Source organism: Perca fluviatilis, chromosome 12 (genome assembly GCF_010015445.1).
Source record: "Perca fluviatilis chromosome 12, GENO_Pfluv_1.0, whole genome shotgun sequence".
In the NCBI taxonomy this organism is placed as follows: Eukaryota; Metazoa; Chordata; class Actinopteri; order Perciformes; family Percidae; genus Perca; species Perca fluviatilis.
The window spans coordinates 27525824-27543037 of NC_053123.1; the positions used below are offsets into that span (position 1 = coordinate 27525824).

Here is a 17214-nt window from a genome sequence, read left to right on the forward strand (position 1 = left end):
GTCTTTTTTATGCGAGAAGTCAATTATATAGAGATCAAATATGGGCCGTTTTATGAAAATTGTTGGCTAATTGCAAATTTGGTATGACTGTTTCGGACTTGAGGAGCTCCACAATCTGCCGTGACAGCCGGTGGCTGCCTGCCGGGTTTGCTGCCTTCCCGGTCGGCCTCTCCACCTTCACAGACCCGCTGAGCTGGAGCTCTGCTACTTTAGAAAGGTTTTCATGACAGTTTTTCAAGGATATTGAAAATGAATCACGTCGTAAATGCAGTGTTCCAGGCTGTACAACGGAATACTGGCCCAGAGAAAAGTGTTTAGAACGAGGGGGGGGGGGGAGGGGGGGGGGGGTGTTGTCAAAGAAAAACAAAAAGGGGGTGCTCAGGGAGTAGAGTGAGGGAATCCCCAGAGGCCTCAACGATACGATATCATCACGATACTTATGTCGGATATATTATTGCGATTTGAAAGATATTGCAATATTCTGCGATATATTGCAATTTATTACCTTTTTTCCAACTTCAAATTTTTCCGATTTCAAATGACGTCCCCAAAAGAAAACTTTGTCAACATCTGTTTTATCTAAAAAGATACATTTCTCTGTTTGTTCCTCTCACTTCAATTTTACTGCTGCAAAATGGGATTGTCAAGCAGACAAACTGACCAACACATATATAATAAAAGATCGATACTTGGCGTCTGTGTATCGATACAGTATTGCCACGGAAAATATTGCGATACTATGCTATATCGATTTTTTCCCCCACCCCTACTGCAGGGCTTCCCTCTCCGCTAAATGTCCCCGCGCTGACTAGCTACAGGGTGAGTTGGGATTCCTTGGTGGAGTTTTTTTTTTAATGTTCCAAGGGGAACGTTACAACAACACTAGTTGTAATGAAAGGGTTTGCAAATTGTAGTATTAGTGTTATTATGTGCTACGGAGCAACGCGCTCTATGTTGTTGTGCAACCAATGCGCGCTTCGCTAAATGAACACACCATATATAGCAGAAAACCTCGTTCATTCTAAAACCAATTCACAGGGTTACATTAGGGACCATAGAAAGGCAGCAAATAAATTTAGAAAAATAAAAAAAAAATTTAATATATATTAATCATTCTATCACCCCTTTAATCCTAAAACTGACCTGAAAAAACGTAAAAGGTTTAGTCAGGTCAGCACATGTGCATGCACAATATGTTCTAGGTATTTATCTTGATTATTTTTTTTTTCTTAACGTACTGTATGTCTGTATACCAAGTTGTGGGCAGCCAATTCCAGAATGGCCCCCACAAAATAACAAAATGATGTGATAAAATACCTGCCATTGTCTTATATCCTAATTGACAGCACACGGATACTAGCTGTAAGTCATTGTTGCTTCAGGCTAACACAACTAGCTCTAACAAGCGGAAACTTAGCTTCAGAGAGCTATTGTGTGGACTCAGCATGATGTGTGAATACAGTATGTACATATTTACTCCTTGTAAGTGTGTTTGTATTTTCTTCTTTTTGAACTTCTATCCTACAATAAAGTAATCAAAAGGTGCTGAAAGGCAGTTGTATATGTAAGGCAAGGCAGGTTATTTGGTACAGTAGTTTTATAAAAACACACAAAAGATTCAGATACACTCAAGTTTGTTGAATCTTTTGTGTGTTACTCAGAGAAACCAGGTTACATATGCAGCAGGTCAGTCATCACATTTCTCCACTTCTCTGACCTTATTCAGAAATATCACTAAATTACTTTCACTGCAAGGCACTGCTTCCTGATTTTGTTATGTATGTATCTGTGTGTGTGTGTATGTGTGTTTGTGTCAGTGGGAAGACAGCTGTGTCTAATTTAACGCTCAGAGGAAACTGCACTTCTAGATACTGCGGTATTACAGCAGTTTCAGTTTTAGTGTAACTTTGGATGGGAATATTTTGAACACGCAGATGCCATGCTACTCTTCATGACCTTTCCTTTTATCCTGTTGCCCTGCTGTCACAGGGATAATTTCCCTGTCTGAAGGCTTTGTCATAGACATGCGTACATGTAGAAAGCAGTAATAAACCCAGTTATTAGTATATCAGTATATGTCCAAGAAATTAACCAGGAGAAATCTAAATCTCCAAACCCCTACACCAATTAAAGAAACTGCATTTCTTGTATTTGTGAAGTTTAAAGAAATCAGATTACTGAAGAAATCAACTGGATCTGGTTATTTAAGTGTATAAAAGGGAGTATAAATCATGCATTTGTAAGAAATAAATCGCAAAGATAATCTCATCCCAGGGCGACATCTAGCTCACCCAGTAGAGTGTGCGCCCCATGTAGGCTGAGTCCCTGGCAGCGACTGTGGGTTTGAATCCGACCCACAAAAGCCCCACAAAAAAAAAAAAAATCTTCCCTGAAAAACGGAAAAGCGTTATGAATTTCTCTCTCGCTATCTTCTCTTCATGCTCCCTCAGTTATGTTGGCGTGCTCAGTGGACCATTAGATGCCCAACAGTCCTCTGCAGTTTCAGACCACTAAGAGGTGAGAAGGGAGGGAGGCCCTCGAAACCCAGCAGCTGACGGGTGGAGGTCTCCCAGCTCAGACCAAACTCCAGCCGGCTGTAGACACACGGGTACTGGCGGTCAGCCCAGCAAACCCAGTCCACCGCCCTCTTCACCTCTTCCCACCGCTCGGGCCTGGAAGAAAAAGTCAGTCGTTACCAAAACAGGGTAGCCAATCTGGGAGCAGTGACTCCCAACAAGAAAATTATAATAAATTAGGAAACTCTAACGGCTGAGAACAATAGGTTAAACCAGGCAAGAAGTTTAAGAAGTACTTTAAAAGTCATTGGGCATTTTTAGGTCATTCCTGAATAAAGTGCCATATGCTTCCTCTTACAGTTCCTCTTCTGACAATGCAAGCCTTTATTCTTGATTATGGATTCATCATATCTTGTGTTTTTAAACAACTTTTTATATCATGTAACACGTGTTACTAATATAAACTCATGTGAGTAAGGTTGAGTAGGATTTATTTCATTAAACATAAAACATCACACTTGTTTTCCACCCTACACGCCCTGTTTTGAACATGCATGTTGATTTCAGGGTGTGCCTTCAAGTCTCGACTCAGTTGATGTGTTTTTACAAATACCAAAAAAACATTTATTTCAGTATGTTCATGTTGTATGGGGTTTTGGTTTTGGACAGACCTTGGCTGAAGGGAGTCGTCCAGACAGAAGAGAGTGCGGAGCAGTTTGCCCTCCTTCAGCTTCTCCTCCCTCATCAGCTGCAGAACCAGAAGAGTCGCCACCAGCCTCAGGATGTCTTCATGGGCCCTCACACCTACACACACACACACACGTTGATTGTGATTTGGGGGAAATTACCCTTTCCTTCACTCAATTACTGGCTTACAATGTTAATAAAGTCTGTTGAAAGCAGAGCTGTCGCATGAGAACTGACTTGTTTTCCACCATGTTTGTCATTTCACACACTGAAATGTGTGTCCCTTTTGAGGTTAAGGTTCTTAGCTTAGGTATATCCACTGATGATGGTTCTGGCAACTTCTTACTTTGAATAATGATTTTAAATTGTATATGAAACGTTTCAGTAAGGCTACTTGCAGTTTGAATTTTTTTTTTTTTACCGTTTATACAGGGAAAGCGATTTGATAACTTTCAGGTCATATTTCAACACATTTTGATGATCTAAAAACACAACATTCTAGAGAATAATAGAGATAAGACATTTACATCTGATAGGTCATGACAATGCATTTGATACTTCTTCCCATCAGTTTAACAGTATTCAGACCAACCTGCTCTTTGGCAATAGCTTAAATACTGTTAACATGTTTTTACTATGTACTTGAGTATGTTGAATTCTTGTTTACTTTCAAGTGAAATGTTACATTTCACTTTAAAGTACATTATGGCACTTTTACTTAAACAAATATTGTGAGTATCTCCCCTGTGCAAACCCAATCTTCTAGTTCAGGAAAGATGGAAGAAAAAAAAAAGACAACTTTTTCCACTCTGAATGCCTGAAACAGGTTGCGAGAGCGCTCACCTAGAGACTGGATGCCCTTGTTCTTCAGGAAGACGTTGGCAAAGAGGTCTGCATCGACATTCACAAGCTCACCCAGTTCTGTGGTTAACTCCCAGTAGCCCTCCTGCAACACACAACGACACTAAGAATTCATGCCATCAAAACATCAATGTTCCACTTCCCCAACGACTACAAGTACGAGCAAGCACGGTTAGGGCAGTGGTAGTCTAAAGGTTAAAGAAGCGCGCTTGTGACCGGGAGGTCGCTGGTTAAATCTCCAGACCGACAGGATAAAATCTTGGTGGGGAAAGTGAAAGAGCAGCGCTTGTCCCTCCCTCATTTGCCACCACTGAGGTGCCCTTGAGCAAGGCCCTTAACCCCAACTGCTCCAGTGGAGCTGCTCAGTGGCCAGCAGATCAGACTGTGGTTGTACCGGGCAGCTTCCAGGTATGAGTGTGTAACTGTGTGAATGTGACAGGTCGTCGTTGCAAATGGAAATTTGTTCTCAATCGACTTACCTGGATAAATAAAGGTTTAAAAAGAAAATAAAAAGTCAAAAGACAGCTAAAAAAAAAGAAAACAGTACTGTATGTTCTGTATGCATCTACTAAAATAAAAAAGCAATATGTTACACATGTTATAGTGTATACAGTATGATCAGTAGTGGAATGTTCCTAAATAAATGTACTCAAGATCTGTACTCAAGTACAGTTTTGAGGTGCTTTACTTTACTTTATAAGTATTCGATGTTATGCTACTTTATACTTTTACCCCACTAAATCTAAATGTTTTACTTTTTACTCCACTAATTTTGTCTGACCACTTAAGTTACTTTTTAGATTCGTTTTTCATCTCCTTCCTGTCCAGTGAGAACCATGCATCTCCAAGTGTTCCTTTACGAGTTGAGAAAATTCTCCTACTTCTTAAAGCTAAATAAAAGTCTTTAAAAGGCTTTTTGGATCAGATGGAAAATGCATCGCCACAAAGCTGAAAACAGGGCTGTTTTTCCAACACCATGAAAAGTTTTAAAACCTTTTAGAGATATGTGGTTCTCACAGGAAAGCGACGCTACAAACATATCATCATCTTATAGAATATGATGCACTGCTGTAGATTAAACTACCCAACAGTATATAAAGGACATCTACAGCAGCAAAATGCAACATACACATTAATGCAGCAGGAATATTAATCCAGAAACATCAGATATTAGAAGAAAACACTGAGGATTTGACTGCACAAATGAGTACCTTTATGTTTCATACTTACATACGTACATGTTGCTGATAATACATTATAGAGTGGCGAAGATTAAAAAATTAGTTGCCAACTATTGAACTAATCAGCAACTATTTTGATAATTGATTAATCAGTTTGAGTAGTTTTTATAAATAAAAGTAAAAATGTCTCTTCTTAAATCCAGTTTCTTAAATGTGAATATTTCCTACTTTCTTCACTTCTCATGACAGTAAATTAAATATCTTTGAGTTGTGGACAAAACAAGACATTTCAGGGCGTCATCTTGGGCTTTGGAAAACACTGACCTACATTTTTCACAATTTTCATGAGATTTTATAGAGCAAACAACTAATCGAGAAAACGATTATGAAAATTATTGTTAGTTGCAGCCCTAATACGTTACATACATTTACTTGTATTAGTAAAAGTATTGTCACAGTGTGGTATTAGTACTTATGTTTATTTGTATAGGGAAAAGTATGTGGCAAAGACCTTTATGCAACACACCACAGCATTTATAGCCTAAGCTAATTTGCAAAGCACCTCCCTAGATGGACCCTACTTTTAAACTTTTAAAGCAACACTAGAGAACTTTTCCCACTTCGGTCCCCCTACAGGTTGGAAGCGGAATTGTCCATTACATTACATCGTCCAGTTCATTCGAACTACAGATCCGAGGCGACCCGATCTGGCAAACTTGCATAATGTAATGTAATGGACAATTCCGCTTCCAACCTGTAGGGGGACCGAAGCGGGAAAAGTTACTTAGTGTTGCTTTAAGTTAAGGATCTGAATATATTTTCCACCACCGAGTATGATAGCATTGAAACGGCTTGCTAAGCGATGGTAACAAAACGCCTTTGGTAAAATTAATTACATTTAATCCAAATAAACTTTTAAACTGCAGAATAACTGTACAGAAATATTGTTAAAAACAGACACAAAGCGGCTGCTTTTGTAATCCAAAGCGACTCTGCTTACTTGCTTGCTCGCAACACTGGAAATGGTTCCAGTGTTCTAACAAAGTGAGATGTCGCCTTTGTGACAGCTAGTGGTCCTAGAGTTAGTTCCCCTTTATCAAAATTGATAAACCTTTGTCAAAGCCGACATTTTAACTTGCCAGCAGGAAAAGAAAAGACTTAATTTAGACACACGGTTACGCCAGCATATTTATTTATTTTTTAAATCACATCTTACCAAATGCTGCATCTGGAAGATCTTTGTCCATCTGAGCTGCAGCACTTCAGGATCTGCTGACTTGTCGCTGAAACAAGATGAGCAGTTGTACATTAAAAAAAAAAACACACATTTACATCCAGAAATGCAAACGAAAAAAGATGCAAAAGAAAATGAGTTTTCTAAGTAGGAAAAGTTTTTTTGGGACTCACTCGAGGAGTTGATCTGATAAAGGCATACGACGGCGCTTCTTGCACATCATAATTCGAGAGCCAAGGTGCAATCCCTTCATTAAATGAGCCTGAGATACATCAGGTGCAGGTGCTGGTAGAACGTCTGCTTTCGGCATTGAGTTTATTTCTCTTCTCAGTTTTGAACTTATACATCCTTGATTTTCTGGTTCAACAGATATAACACCAACATCCTGTTCAATGGGTTGGTGTTGAGGCAGAGAGCCACTGGGACCAAATCTTGACTGTTTTAGAGATGTAAAACTACCAAAACATGCTTGTGTCTGTCCGTGTGTTACGGGAAGACTCCTGTCAAAAGATCTGACTCGAGGCAAAAGGGACATGTTACTGACACTAAAAGCTGACTGTTGTTGTTGTGGAGCTACATACATCGGCATTGCTGAAGAAAATTCCAAAGGAGAAAATGCAGCAGAACGTTCAGTAGAAGACATATCCATTGAGTTAGAGGATGTGGTACGTCTCATGCTGCCCAAGAGTGTGGGGATTTTAGGTGCAAAGGAAGTGTACATCGCTGACTGTGGTTGACGGAAATGTTGTATCCCTGAGCTGTCTGAACTCGGTAAACACAGTGACTGACTGACAGAAGCTGGCATGGCATCGTAGGAGAAAGACATAGGTGGAGGAACACCAGGAAGACGATCAAATGAATGGGCTGAACCAAACAATGAAGAGGTAGGTGGGGGGACATCAGAGGCCATAACTAGGGGTCGCATATGTGGAGCACCGGGTGGACAAGGAGGAGGAGGAGGAGGAGGAGGAGGAAGAGGGACCATACAGGTCGGTAGGTAAGCTTGCCTACGTAAAATTTGGGGACCCGCTTCTCTGGAGCTCATGTCCATGAGTCTCCTACTCTGGACACTCTACAAGAGAAGAGAAATAAAGAAAACAAAAAACAAGACAGAAACATTTTTTAGCTCACAAATGAAAACTGAACGACAATTGTTTTTAAAACACCACTAAAAGTTGATTGTACTTCACACACATAAATGAATTAGATCAATTCTATCATACATTATATACTTATTTTTTATATTTTTATTTTTTGATTTGTGTTTCTCTTTTCATGTATTTAATAAGCATTGTAAGAGGTGCCTGAGGCCTAAGCTTTTAGTACTTTTTTTTTATTGTTGTGCACACGACTAAAAAAAGAGCCTTGATCAAGCAAACTTTATCCATCAATACAGCAAATGAATGGAGTAGTATGCATTGTCCAGCCTCGATAATAACATGGATATGATGCCACACAAGGACATGTGATGCTAATTTAAAATTTGTGAACCAATTAAGTGTTACTTACAGTATTAGTTTATTTTTGACACTATATAGTCATTACAAATTACAGCTCTATCTAAAGAATATATATATATATATATTTTGTCCCCCCCCAAAAATAGCAGGTGTGCAGCTGCAGCTTGGGCGTGACGGGACTAACCTTGGCTGCATAAAGTGGAGCCTTTATTGCCTCTGTCTGACAACGTCCATCCGTCTACAACAGAGAGAGAAATGCAGCTCATAAAAGTGACAATTAGTAAATCCCAGCATGTAAATGTGCTCGCTCCTTCTCTCTTAATTACACTATACACAGTATGATGTTACCATCACTTCATCTGAACATTCTTCATACACAGCCGCTGAATTGCAGCAACTTCCAACCAAATCAGGATCAATTTCAGACGCTCCCGCGTACTAAAACAGAGAGACAAATGCAGCTCATTAATAAATTAGTAAATCACAACATGTAAATGTGCTAATTCCTTCTCTCTTAATTACACTATACACAGTATGATGTTACCATCACTTCATCTGAACATTCTTCATACACCGCCGATGACGCGCAACTTCCATCCAAATTATCATAAATTTCAGACTCTCCCCCGTACTAAAACAGAGAGACAAATGCAGCTCATTAATAAATTAGTAAATCACAACATGTAAATGTGCTATTTCCTTCTCCCCTGATTACACTATACACAATATGAGGTTACCTCCATAAGATCAAAGTCCGCTTCATCACCCTAAAACAGAGAGACATGCAGATCATAAAGGAGACATTAGTAAATCACAACATGTAAATGTGCTATTTCCTTCTCCTCTGATTACACTATACACAGTATGACGTTACCTCCATAAGATAATAGTGCCCCTGCTCTTCCTCATCCTAAAACAGAGAGACCCATGCAGATCATAAAGGGGACATTATTAAATAACAACCTTCCCCTCGTATTGTTCTATACGCAGTGTGACATTACCATCTCTGAACCTTCTTCACTCTCCGAAGAACTATCATCTGCTAACTGATCCTCTTTACTATCCTGAGGAGAAATCCAGCTGATGTAGGGTAGGAAGTCCACATCTTCATCTTCGATTAACTTGGGGATGTCCGTGAAGCCCTCCTCTGGTTGTTCGGAGTCCTAAAACGAGGTAGACGAGTTTGGTTTTGATTGGGAGCTACAACACGTTCAAATCCAGGGTGTAAAGTGAGCAGGTGAGGGAGATGAATACAAATAACTCTAAATGAAACGAACCCTTTCCTCGATGGCCACAAAGCTGGTGAACTGAGACAGGATGGAGAACTCCTTGCTTAACTCGATGATGAAGCGCTTCAACTCCACTTTCTTCCCCTGGAACAGTAATAATAGGTCAACATACTGACACACACACACACGCACGGACACACACACACACACACACACACACACACACACACACACACAATTACCTCATGTTCAGCTTCATTGGTATCCAGGCTTCCGTCTTCGTAATCCCTGATGAGGGCCCTCGCTGTGAGCTTGTGAAGAAACTGAACACACACACACACACACACACACACACACACACACACACACACACACACACACACACACACACACACACACACACACACACACACACACACACACACACACACACACACACACACACACACACACACACACACACACAGATCATAATCATTGCCTCATCATAATAATGACAGTCACCATAATCCTGCATCAGTATCTTCAGGGTAAAAGTGGAACGATGTGTGTGTTGTGTTTGTTCTACAAGCTCGATCTGAATATGGAAAAGCTGCTATTAACTTTAGTGCACCTGACTCCTGGAACAATACAACACTTTCTTTTGTAATTACTCAATGTCATTGTAAATGAGTGCTGCCCCTCAAGGATCTCTCGAGTTTAAATAAAGGTTGAATGAATGAATGATTGAAAGATAGTGTTACAGTATTATTTTACTTCAGTTAACAAGCAGATTCCCCAAATGACATTAAATCTATACAGCAGGTACTGTTGAGACTAAAAGTTGTTTTAGTCGTGCAACAGAAAACTCAGATTGGACAGATAGTCTAGCTAGCTGTCTGGATTTACCCTGCAGAGATCTGAGGAGCAGTCAACCATAGTTTAGAATTCCAACACAAAAAAAGTGGAAGGTAACAGACATCTGGCCAAAAAGAGTCAAATCCGTTGGAATTTCCGACGGCAACGGAGCAATCCCAGATGTGAAACATAGTGGATATAGACTAGTTGAGACTGACTGTTGAGTGTGAATGTGTGTGTGTACTTACCGTGCCCCTGGTCTTCTGCAGCTCACTGGTCGACACCATGGTTTTGAGTTCCTGACCGCTCAGGTTTCCAAGGAGGGTGGCCTGCATGAAGCAACATCATTTGAGTCATTCATTAAGAAGAAATGTGAAATCTTTGCTGGTTTATATTTTATTAAATATGATGCTTTGCTGCTTGACTGTGTTTTATATCATTGCACATTTAATATGTTCATGTTTTGACTATTTGTCAAAGAAAGCAATCGATTTAAAGATATCAACTTGAGCTCTGGGAAATTGTGATGGGCATTTCTCACTAGTTTCAGGTATTTTATAGACTAAACAATGAATCAAAAGAAAAACAAAGATGGATAAACTGATTACAGCTAAGGTGCAGTGTTTGGTCTTTTATTTTCATGGAATTACTAGTTTATTGTAAAAAAATATATTTAGATTTATTGCACTTTTCCTATTTGCGTGAGTTTTTATTACTGGATAATAATGAATGTTTTACAAGTTATTAGTAGCATTTGCAATTGTATTTTGTTAAGTTTATTTATGTGTTAATTTTTCATCAAAACTTAAATGATTTAAAATAAGTTACTTGTAGCCCTAACTGAGATGCAGAATAATGCAAAAATAACCGCAAGCAACTGAAGAAAAGAAAAGCATTCAGCGGTTTGCAATCGTGTGTATAAACTGGGTACCTGAGTGCAGTGTGGAACAAAGCCGTAAACCAGGGTGTGGCAGTCATTGAACAGAGCATTGAGCTGCTTGGGGGCTTGCACAGGAGGGGCCGCTGTTGGGTTGAACTGCTGCCACTTTACTGACACTGAACTGCAGCCAGGAGACGACATACGCTTCACCTGACACGCCACCTGCGACCAAAACACACAAAACAAAGGGCAAACAGATAAATTAACAGCGGTTATTTCGCTCTATGTGAAGGTGTGTTTGTCACAGTTTACGATAACAAAATTCAGGAAAAATCCTCTTAGGAAATTTGTGGATACTTTGCATATTTAGAGAAAGACTAAAATTACAACAAACTAGAAGGGCACTTCAAAGGCATGCCCTATCTCACAACGTTAATGCAGTGTGAATTTTCAGGGGAACTCATTTTTGAGATTATTCCGACACCACATGAATGCAGCATGATGAAAAACGATGATGAAAAATCTGACTATAAAGTATGATTATATCTGTTTGATAGTCTGTGGCTCATGGGTACTAGTCAGTCTCACCTTCTCTGCCCAATTGTGTTTGGTTTTTGTGTCGAAGAATTCGTAGGCTCCACCCCCTGCCCTGGCCAGGGCTCTCAGCATGTGCCGATTGGCTGTCGGGCTGAAATGACAAAGAAACATAAACAGATGCCTTTAAAATGTCTGTAATCAAACAAAACTCAGTGTGCAGAGCATGGTAGCTGCTACTGCAGTGCGGACAAATGCTGTATTAAAATTTTTTTATATAAATATGTTTGTCTCTAGAGTTCAGAGTTCACTCCCCCCTCCCACCCCCCGTGAACCTGTCCTATAACCACTGGACCCGTTCAGACCTGAGGCCGCAGGTGAAGAGACGGCTGTGCTGAGCGTTGTCTCTGAGAAGTTGCAAGGTGAGCTCCGCGTTCTGGATGTGGCCGTCCGACAGCAGCAGCAGGTTCCTGACGCCGCGGGATGGAGGCAGCAGGCTGAGAGCTCGCAGAGGCCGCCACAGCTCAGTGCTGCCCCCGACTGGGCTGGAGCGCTGATAGGAGGGAGAGGAGCAAGGCTTTCAGAACACACAGGCATTCAAGTCACATTGTCTTAAAGTGATGGTTCGGAGTAATTTCACCCTAGGGTCCTTTGCACAATGATCTCGAGCCAAACACCCCCCCAGAAGCTTTTTTCACCTGGGTCTAACATTGGGAGAGTTAGCGTAGAGTAGCGTTAGCCGCTGAATAGCTTAGCGCAGAGGCTAATGGATCCGAAGTGTCTCTTCACATTACCCCACTAATAATGCCCGAAATGATACCAAAGGTCTACACTAGTATATATAGGTTATGCTCTCATAAAACGATGGATTGGAAAGTTTGTAAGTACACCAGAAGGTTATGTAAATAACACTTGCCTGCTGGCTTCTGCTCTCTGCTGTTGTTGTTGCTGCTGTAAGACGAGTGCTTAGGGACATCTACAAATTACAACACCGAAAAGAGATGCAACAAAAATATTTTTTAATTTAACTTATTTTTTAAAGTAAGTGCTGTAGTATAACTAGCAGGAGACAAGTAATAATTGAGGTAAGTTTGGAGACATTACCTTATTTAATCATTAAATTAATAAATATTTTTGTTGCATCTCTTTTTGGTGTTGTAATTTGTAGATGTCCCTAAGTACTCTTACTGCCCGGTAGTAAGAGCAGCAGCAGAGAGCAGAAGCCAGCAGGCAAGTGTTATTTACATAGACTTCTGGTGTACTTACAGACTTTACAATCCATCGTTTTATGAGTGCATAACCTATTTGTACTACTGTAGACGTTTGGTATCATTTCGGGCATTAGCAATTGTTAACGTTAAGCGCCTCGATCCATTAGCCTCTGCGCTAAGCTATTCAGCTGATAACGCTACGCTACGCTAACGCTCCCAATGTTCGACCCAGGTGAAAAAAGCTTCTGGGGGGGTGTTTGGCTCGAGATAATGGTGCAAAGGACCCTAGGGTGAAATTACTCCGAACCATCACTTTAACTGTAATCACGAGCAGCCAAGTAGGGAAAATCGTACACATCAGCCTCAGGCATGTAATTCCGATTACCCACTTAAAAAGAACTATCGATTCACTTATTTTCATAGTACGTAATTTCTTATGCTATTTATCTGGTGTGACAACAAGGTCAGCACCAGGACTAACCACCTTGGAACAATGCGTGAACACTCCCATGTCTGAATAATGAGTGTGATTTCCTGTTCTTCCCATTCTGCAAACATTGCGTGAATGCAGCAAAAGAAAACCGTTACAAATGATCTTTTATCCCATCAGGATTAGAATGAATATGCAAGGGTTAAATGAGTGCACAAAAAGAAGCACTCTTTTGCATTTGCCTTATATCTCTTTTGTTAATTGATATTACAGTATATTAACTCATACAATAGAAAAGTGTAAGATATTATACCGTACTGTATTATTATACTGCTAAAGTAGTCTAAGCATATGCAGCCCATGGAAGCCCTGAAAAGCAAAGTGAAAAATAAAGATTTTGGACTTTTGGCCTAAACCTAAGTCTTTTTTTTTCTTTTTTACCTTGCCTTTCAGGGCTTTCGTAGAAGCTCTCTTATTTAGATTATTTTTAGACCTATATATATATATATATATATATATATATATATATATAAATATATGATTGCTTAATTTCAGAGCTCTGCAACCACACCTCTTAATAATCCTTATGACAATGGCTTCCAGGTTGAACTGCAGTATGAAAGAATGTGCCAGTCATAACTCACCTTGATGAAGCTCTCGGCTGCTGGACGGGCTTTAACATACGGCTGTGCTGCCAGGAAAGCTTCTGTGTGATCTGACAGACAAAACACTGCAAACGTCAGGAAAATATCTACTGACCACTGTAGCACTTTTGCAAAATAGTCATTAACATGATGATCTATAAGAAATTGATTAGACAGGTTTAAAGTAAAAAGTAATTTAAATTATTAAAGATGCAGTAGGTAAGACTTATAAAACTAACTTTGTCATATTTGCTGAAACTGACCCTATGTTCGAGTAGAACTACATGAAGCAGGTAATAAATAAAAAAATCTGGCTCCTCTGGCACCACCTACAGCCTGTAGTGCGATTTGCAAAAATCCACCGCTCCCTGTTCAGATGCACCAATCAGGGCCGGGGGCGGGGGGTCTAACTGTGTGTCAATCACTGCTCATGCACATGCATTCACTCTCCCTTGTTGGGGGAGGGGCTTAGGAGACCGTTTGGGCTTTAGCAGAAAAGGGGGGAGGGACTGAGAAGTTGTCAATGTTAAAAGGCTTTAGCCAAGTCCTGGATCTTCACAATCCTACCTACAGCACCTTTAAAGGTCCCATGACATGGTGCTCTTTGGATGCTTTTCTATAGACCTTAGTGGCCCCCTAATACTGTATCTGAAGTCTCTTTCCCGAAATTCAGCCTTGGTGCAGAATTACAGCCACTAGAGCCAGTCCCACAATGAGCTTTCCTTAGGATGTGTCATTTCTGTGTCTGTAGCTATTGAGGAGGAGAGAGGGAGGGGCAAGGTGGAGGGTGGGGGTGTGGCCTTGACCAACTGCCACTTTGCTCGTTTGAAAGCCATGATGTCTCTCTCTCATGGGTTGGCCAAATTCTCTGGGCGGGCAAAGCAGAGAAAGGGGAGGTAATCTTGCTTGTTATGACCTCATAACAAGCAAGATTCCAGAACGGCTCTTCTGAGCTTTCATTTTCTCAAAGGCAGAGCAGGATACCCAGGACTCGGTTTACACCTATCACCATTTTAAGCCAATTGGGGACCATAGGCAGGCTGGGGGAACGCATATTAATGTTAAAAAACCTCATAAAGTGAAATTTTCATGCCATGGGACCTTTAATATAATTTTTTTTATCAGTTTTGTAATCTGGGTTTTTAGTTACTCAAGCATACTAAACATGTGTTTATCAAATTGTCAGAAATAACAGGTAACTGCATAGATTTCTGTCAAATACGCTAACTGTACGCGGACTGATCATGCTTATTGCCTTGCGTATTCCCCCCCAAAGGCCCATTCTGAGCCAGGAAAATGTAATGTTGTTGTAATACAACAATCAGCTCACATGAGATGAAGTGCTGAAATGCTCTTGCATGTCAGAATTTCTAACCGATCACCGAAAAATAGATTGCTTTTGTCTTACCTTTCCAACTTGTACTTCCTCTGTCTATTTTATGCTTTTATCACTATATACACAATAAAGGTAAAAGGGTCAAACTGACCTGTGCCAAAGAAAATGACATTGAGTCTGAGGTTGTGGTTGAGGCTTTTGAGGACCTGCAGGGCGAGTTTCTGGGCCATGCGGAGAGACTCTTCCTTCATGGACTCAGACGTGTCCAGCAAGAGGATGACTTCATCGGATGCTGAACTGGAGTTGTCTTCAAAGTCTGGATAGAAAACTAACATGCTGGCCTAGAGGAGAGAGAGACAGATGTGGCTGTAAAAAAGGTAACAGAGTGAAAGTAAAAAAAGGAAGACATGCAGACAGAGAGACAGACAGACCTGGCTGTCCTTGTCGGGGTGTTTCTCCACCCACATCCTGGGCAGGTGGACCTCAGACAGAGTAACTGACAGCTGGAAACCTTCCTGTCCCATGACCTCTCCTGGCAGCACGCTCACCACCGCCTTACAGTCGGTTCTCTAGAGAATCACCCACACATACAAGGAAAGAAAAAAGGATAAACGAGCAATATGAAAGGGACTAGGTTTGCAAGTAATGCTCACCTTTTTAATGGATTAAACTATCAAGCATAGCTTCAATTAATCAACTTTTTAGAATCAGAAAAATATCAAACGTATGACATTTCTGCATCATCAGTGATTTAAAATGATTTACACATTTGAAGCAACAGACAAAACAACTTCTGATCTGATATAATCCAGAAAAGCATGTTTATTTTCTTTAAACTGTAACCTGTAACACGCAGATCTTTAGTATTTTGACATTTAAAAGAAATACATAATTATGACAATATTGTGTTAATTATAACAAATTATCTGCTGTTAGGCTCATCAATTTATCCAGTCATTATTTCAGCACTTACACTTACTTACCCCATTAGTACAAATATAAATATATGAAACAGTAAACACTGCATCTTTTCACGACCTATACGCTGTGCAAAGTGACACAGCTTCAATTTCAAAACTTTTTTTAAAGCATGCCTGAATTTTTGCTTCATTTCAAAACTTTTCAAGTCCAAAGAAAAAAACATTAAAATCTTTTTTGATACATTTGTAGACTTTCTTGACATGTGTAGGAACCCAGTGAGACAGAGAAATAAAAACATTACATTACATGTCATTTAGCTGACACTTTTATCCAAAGCCACTTACAATTGCTATATATGTCAGAGGTTGCACGCCTCTGGAACAACGAGGGGTTAAGTGTCTAGCTCAGGGACACATTGGTTGATGTATCGCAGTGGGAATTGAACCCAGATCTCCCACACCAAAGGCATGTGTCATATCCACTGCGCCATCACCGCCCGACAACCACGTACTGTAATAATATCTGCATAATCAAAATATATGATTAAACTTTAAAACACCAATGTTACCTTGATCTTGACTTTGTGAGTGATGCACTGTAGGTTGGTGATCTCATGCGGCATCTCAACTGACATGTCCAGAGTGAACTCTCTGAGGAAAAGAAACAACACTTTGAACACAGCCTCTAGATGCACAAAGTTAAACGTGCATTTAAAAAGACACTAAAGGGAAGGACATATAGCCAAAGACTAGAAGGACAACACACCTTTCTATCTAAAATGTTTTACTGCATACATGACAAATGATTAATAAAAGTGTCAGCAGTTAATTATTTGTGGATCAACTAGCCAATATATCTAATGCTTCACCAAACTACACCAATGAGTATTTAGCACTAAAGATGGTGTCAGCTCACCTTGCCTCATCAGTCACACACACCTTCTCCACAGTGACCTGTTAAGCAATGAAAAAACAAAGAACATTAACAGTCATTTTGCTTTCAGAGCCCCTCACATAACCAAGATAGAAAGGCAAAGGCCTAATGCAGTGAAATAAATCAATACATCAGAAAGAGCAACACTTCTCAGCCTCAGTTTAGAATTTCTCCGGTGATGAATGGTTCATGCAACAGTAAGACAGCTCAAGGCAAGCTGCAAATTTAAATTGAAGACCAAACACTGCAGGCGAATCCCACTATATTTAATATCTCATACGTTTAATTGCCTAACTTGTGTCAAATAGAAAACACATGAA

At 40.1% G+C, this 17214-nt stretch overlaps 1 protein-coding gene across 4 annotated transcripts in view; it reads right to left on the reverse strand.

Annotated features, from left to right (window-relative positions):
* Positions 1–1104: 1104 nt before the first annotated feature.
* Positions 1105–17214, reverse strand: part of parp4 (poly (ADP-ribose) polymerase family, member 4) — a 30284-nt gene continuing 14174 nt past the window's right edge. For 2 of the 4 annotated variants that reach the window (XM_039818428.1, XM_039818427.1), the window contains exons 19-40: positions 16877–16914; positions 16530–16611; positions 15472–15609; positions 15192–15381; positions 13705–13775; positions 11785–11972; positions 11474–11573; positions 10937–11107; positions 10254–10334; positions 9411–9491; positions 9217–9312; positions 8941–9102; positions 8814–8849; positions 8677–8706; positions 8484–8570; positions 8288–8377; positions 8124–8177; positions 6653–7551; positions 6462–6528; positions 4047–4149; positions 3188–3320; positions 1105–2672 (exon numbers count right to left, since the gene is read on the reverse strand). In XM_039818428.1, the coding sequence (XP_039674362.1) occupies positions 2465–2672; positions 3188–3320; positions 4047–4149; positions 6462–6528; positions 6653–7551; positions 8124–8177; positions 8288–8377; positions 8484–8570; positions 8677–8706; positions 8814–8849; positions 8941–9102; positions 9217–9312; positions 9411–9491; positions 10254–10334; positions 10937–11107; positions 11474–11573; positions 11785–11972; positions 13705–13775; positions 15192–15381; positions 15472–15609; positions 16530–16611; positions 16877–16914 (3105 nt within the window). In that variant the 3' untranslated portion in view covers positions 1105–2464. The remainder of the gene's footprint in view (positions 2673–3187; positions 3321–4046; positions 4150–6461; positions 6529–6652; positions 7552–8123; positions 8178–8287; positions 8378–8483; positions 8571–8676; positions 8707–8813; positions 8850–8940; positions 9103–9216; positions 9313–9410; positions 9492–10253; positions 10335–10936; positions 11108–11473; positions 11574–11784; positions 11973–13704; positions 13776–15191; positions 15382–15471; positions 15610–16529; positions 16612–16876; positions 16915–17214) is intronic. The other 2 variants (XM_039818429.1, XM_039818430.1) reach the window with 2 other exon arrangements.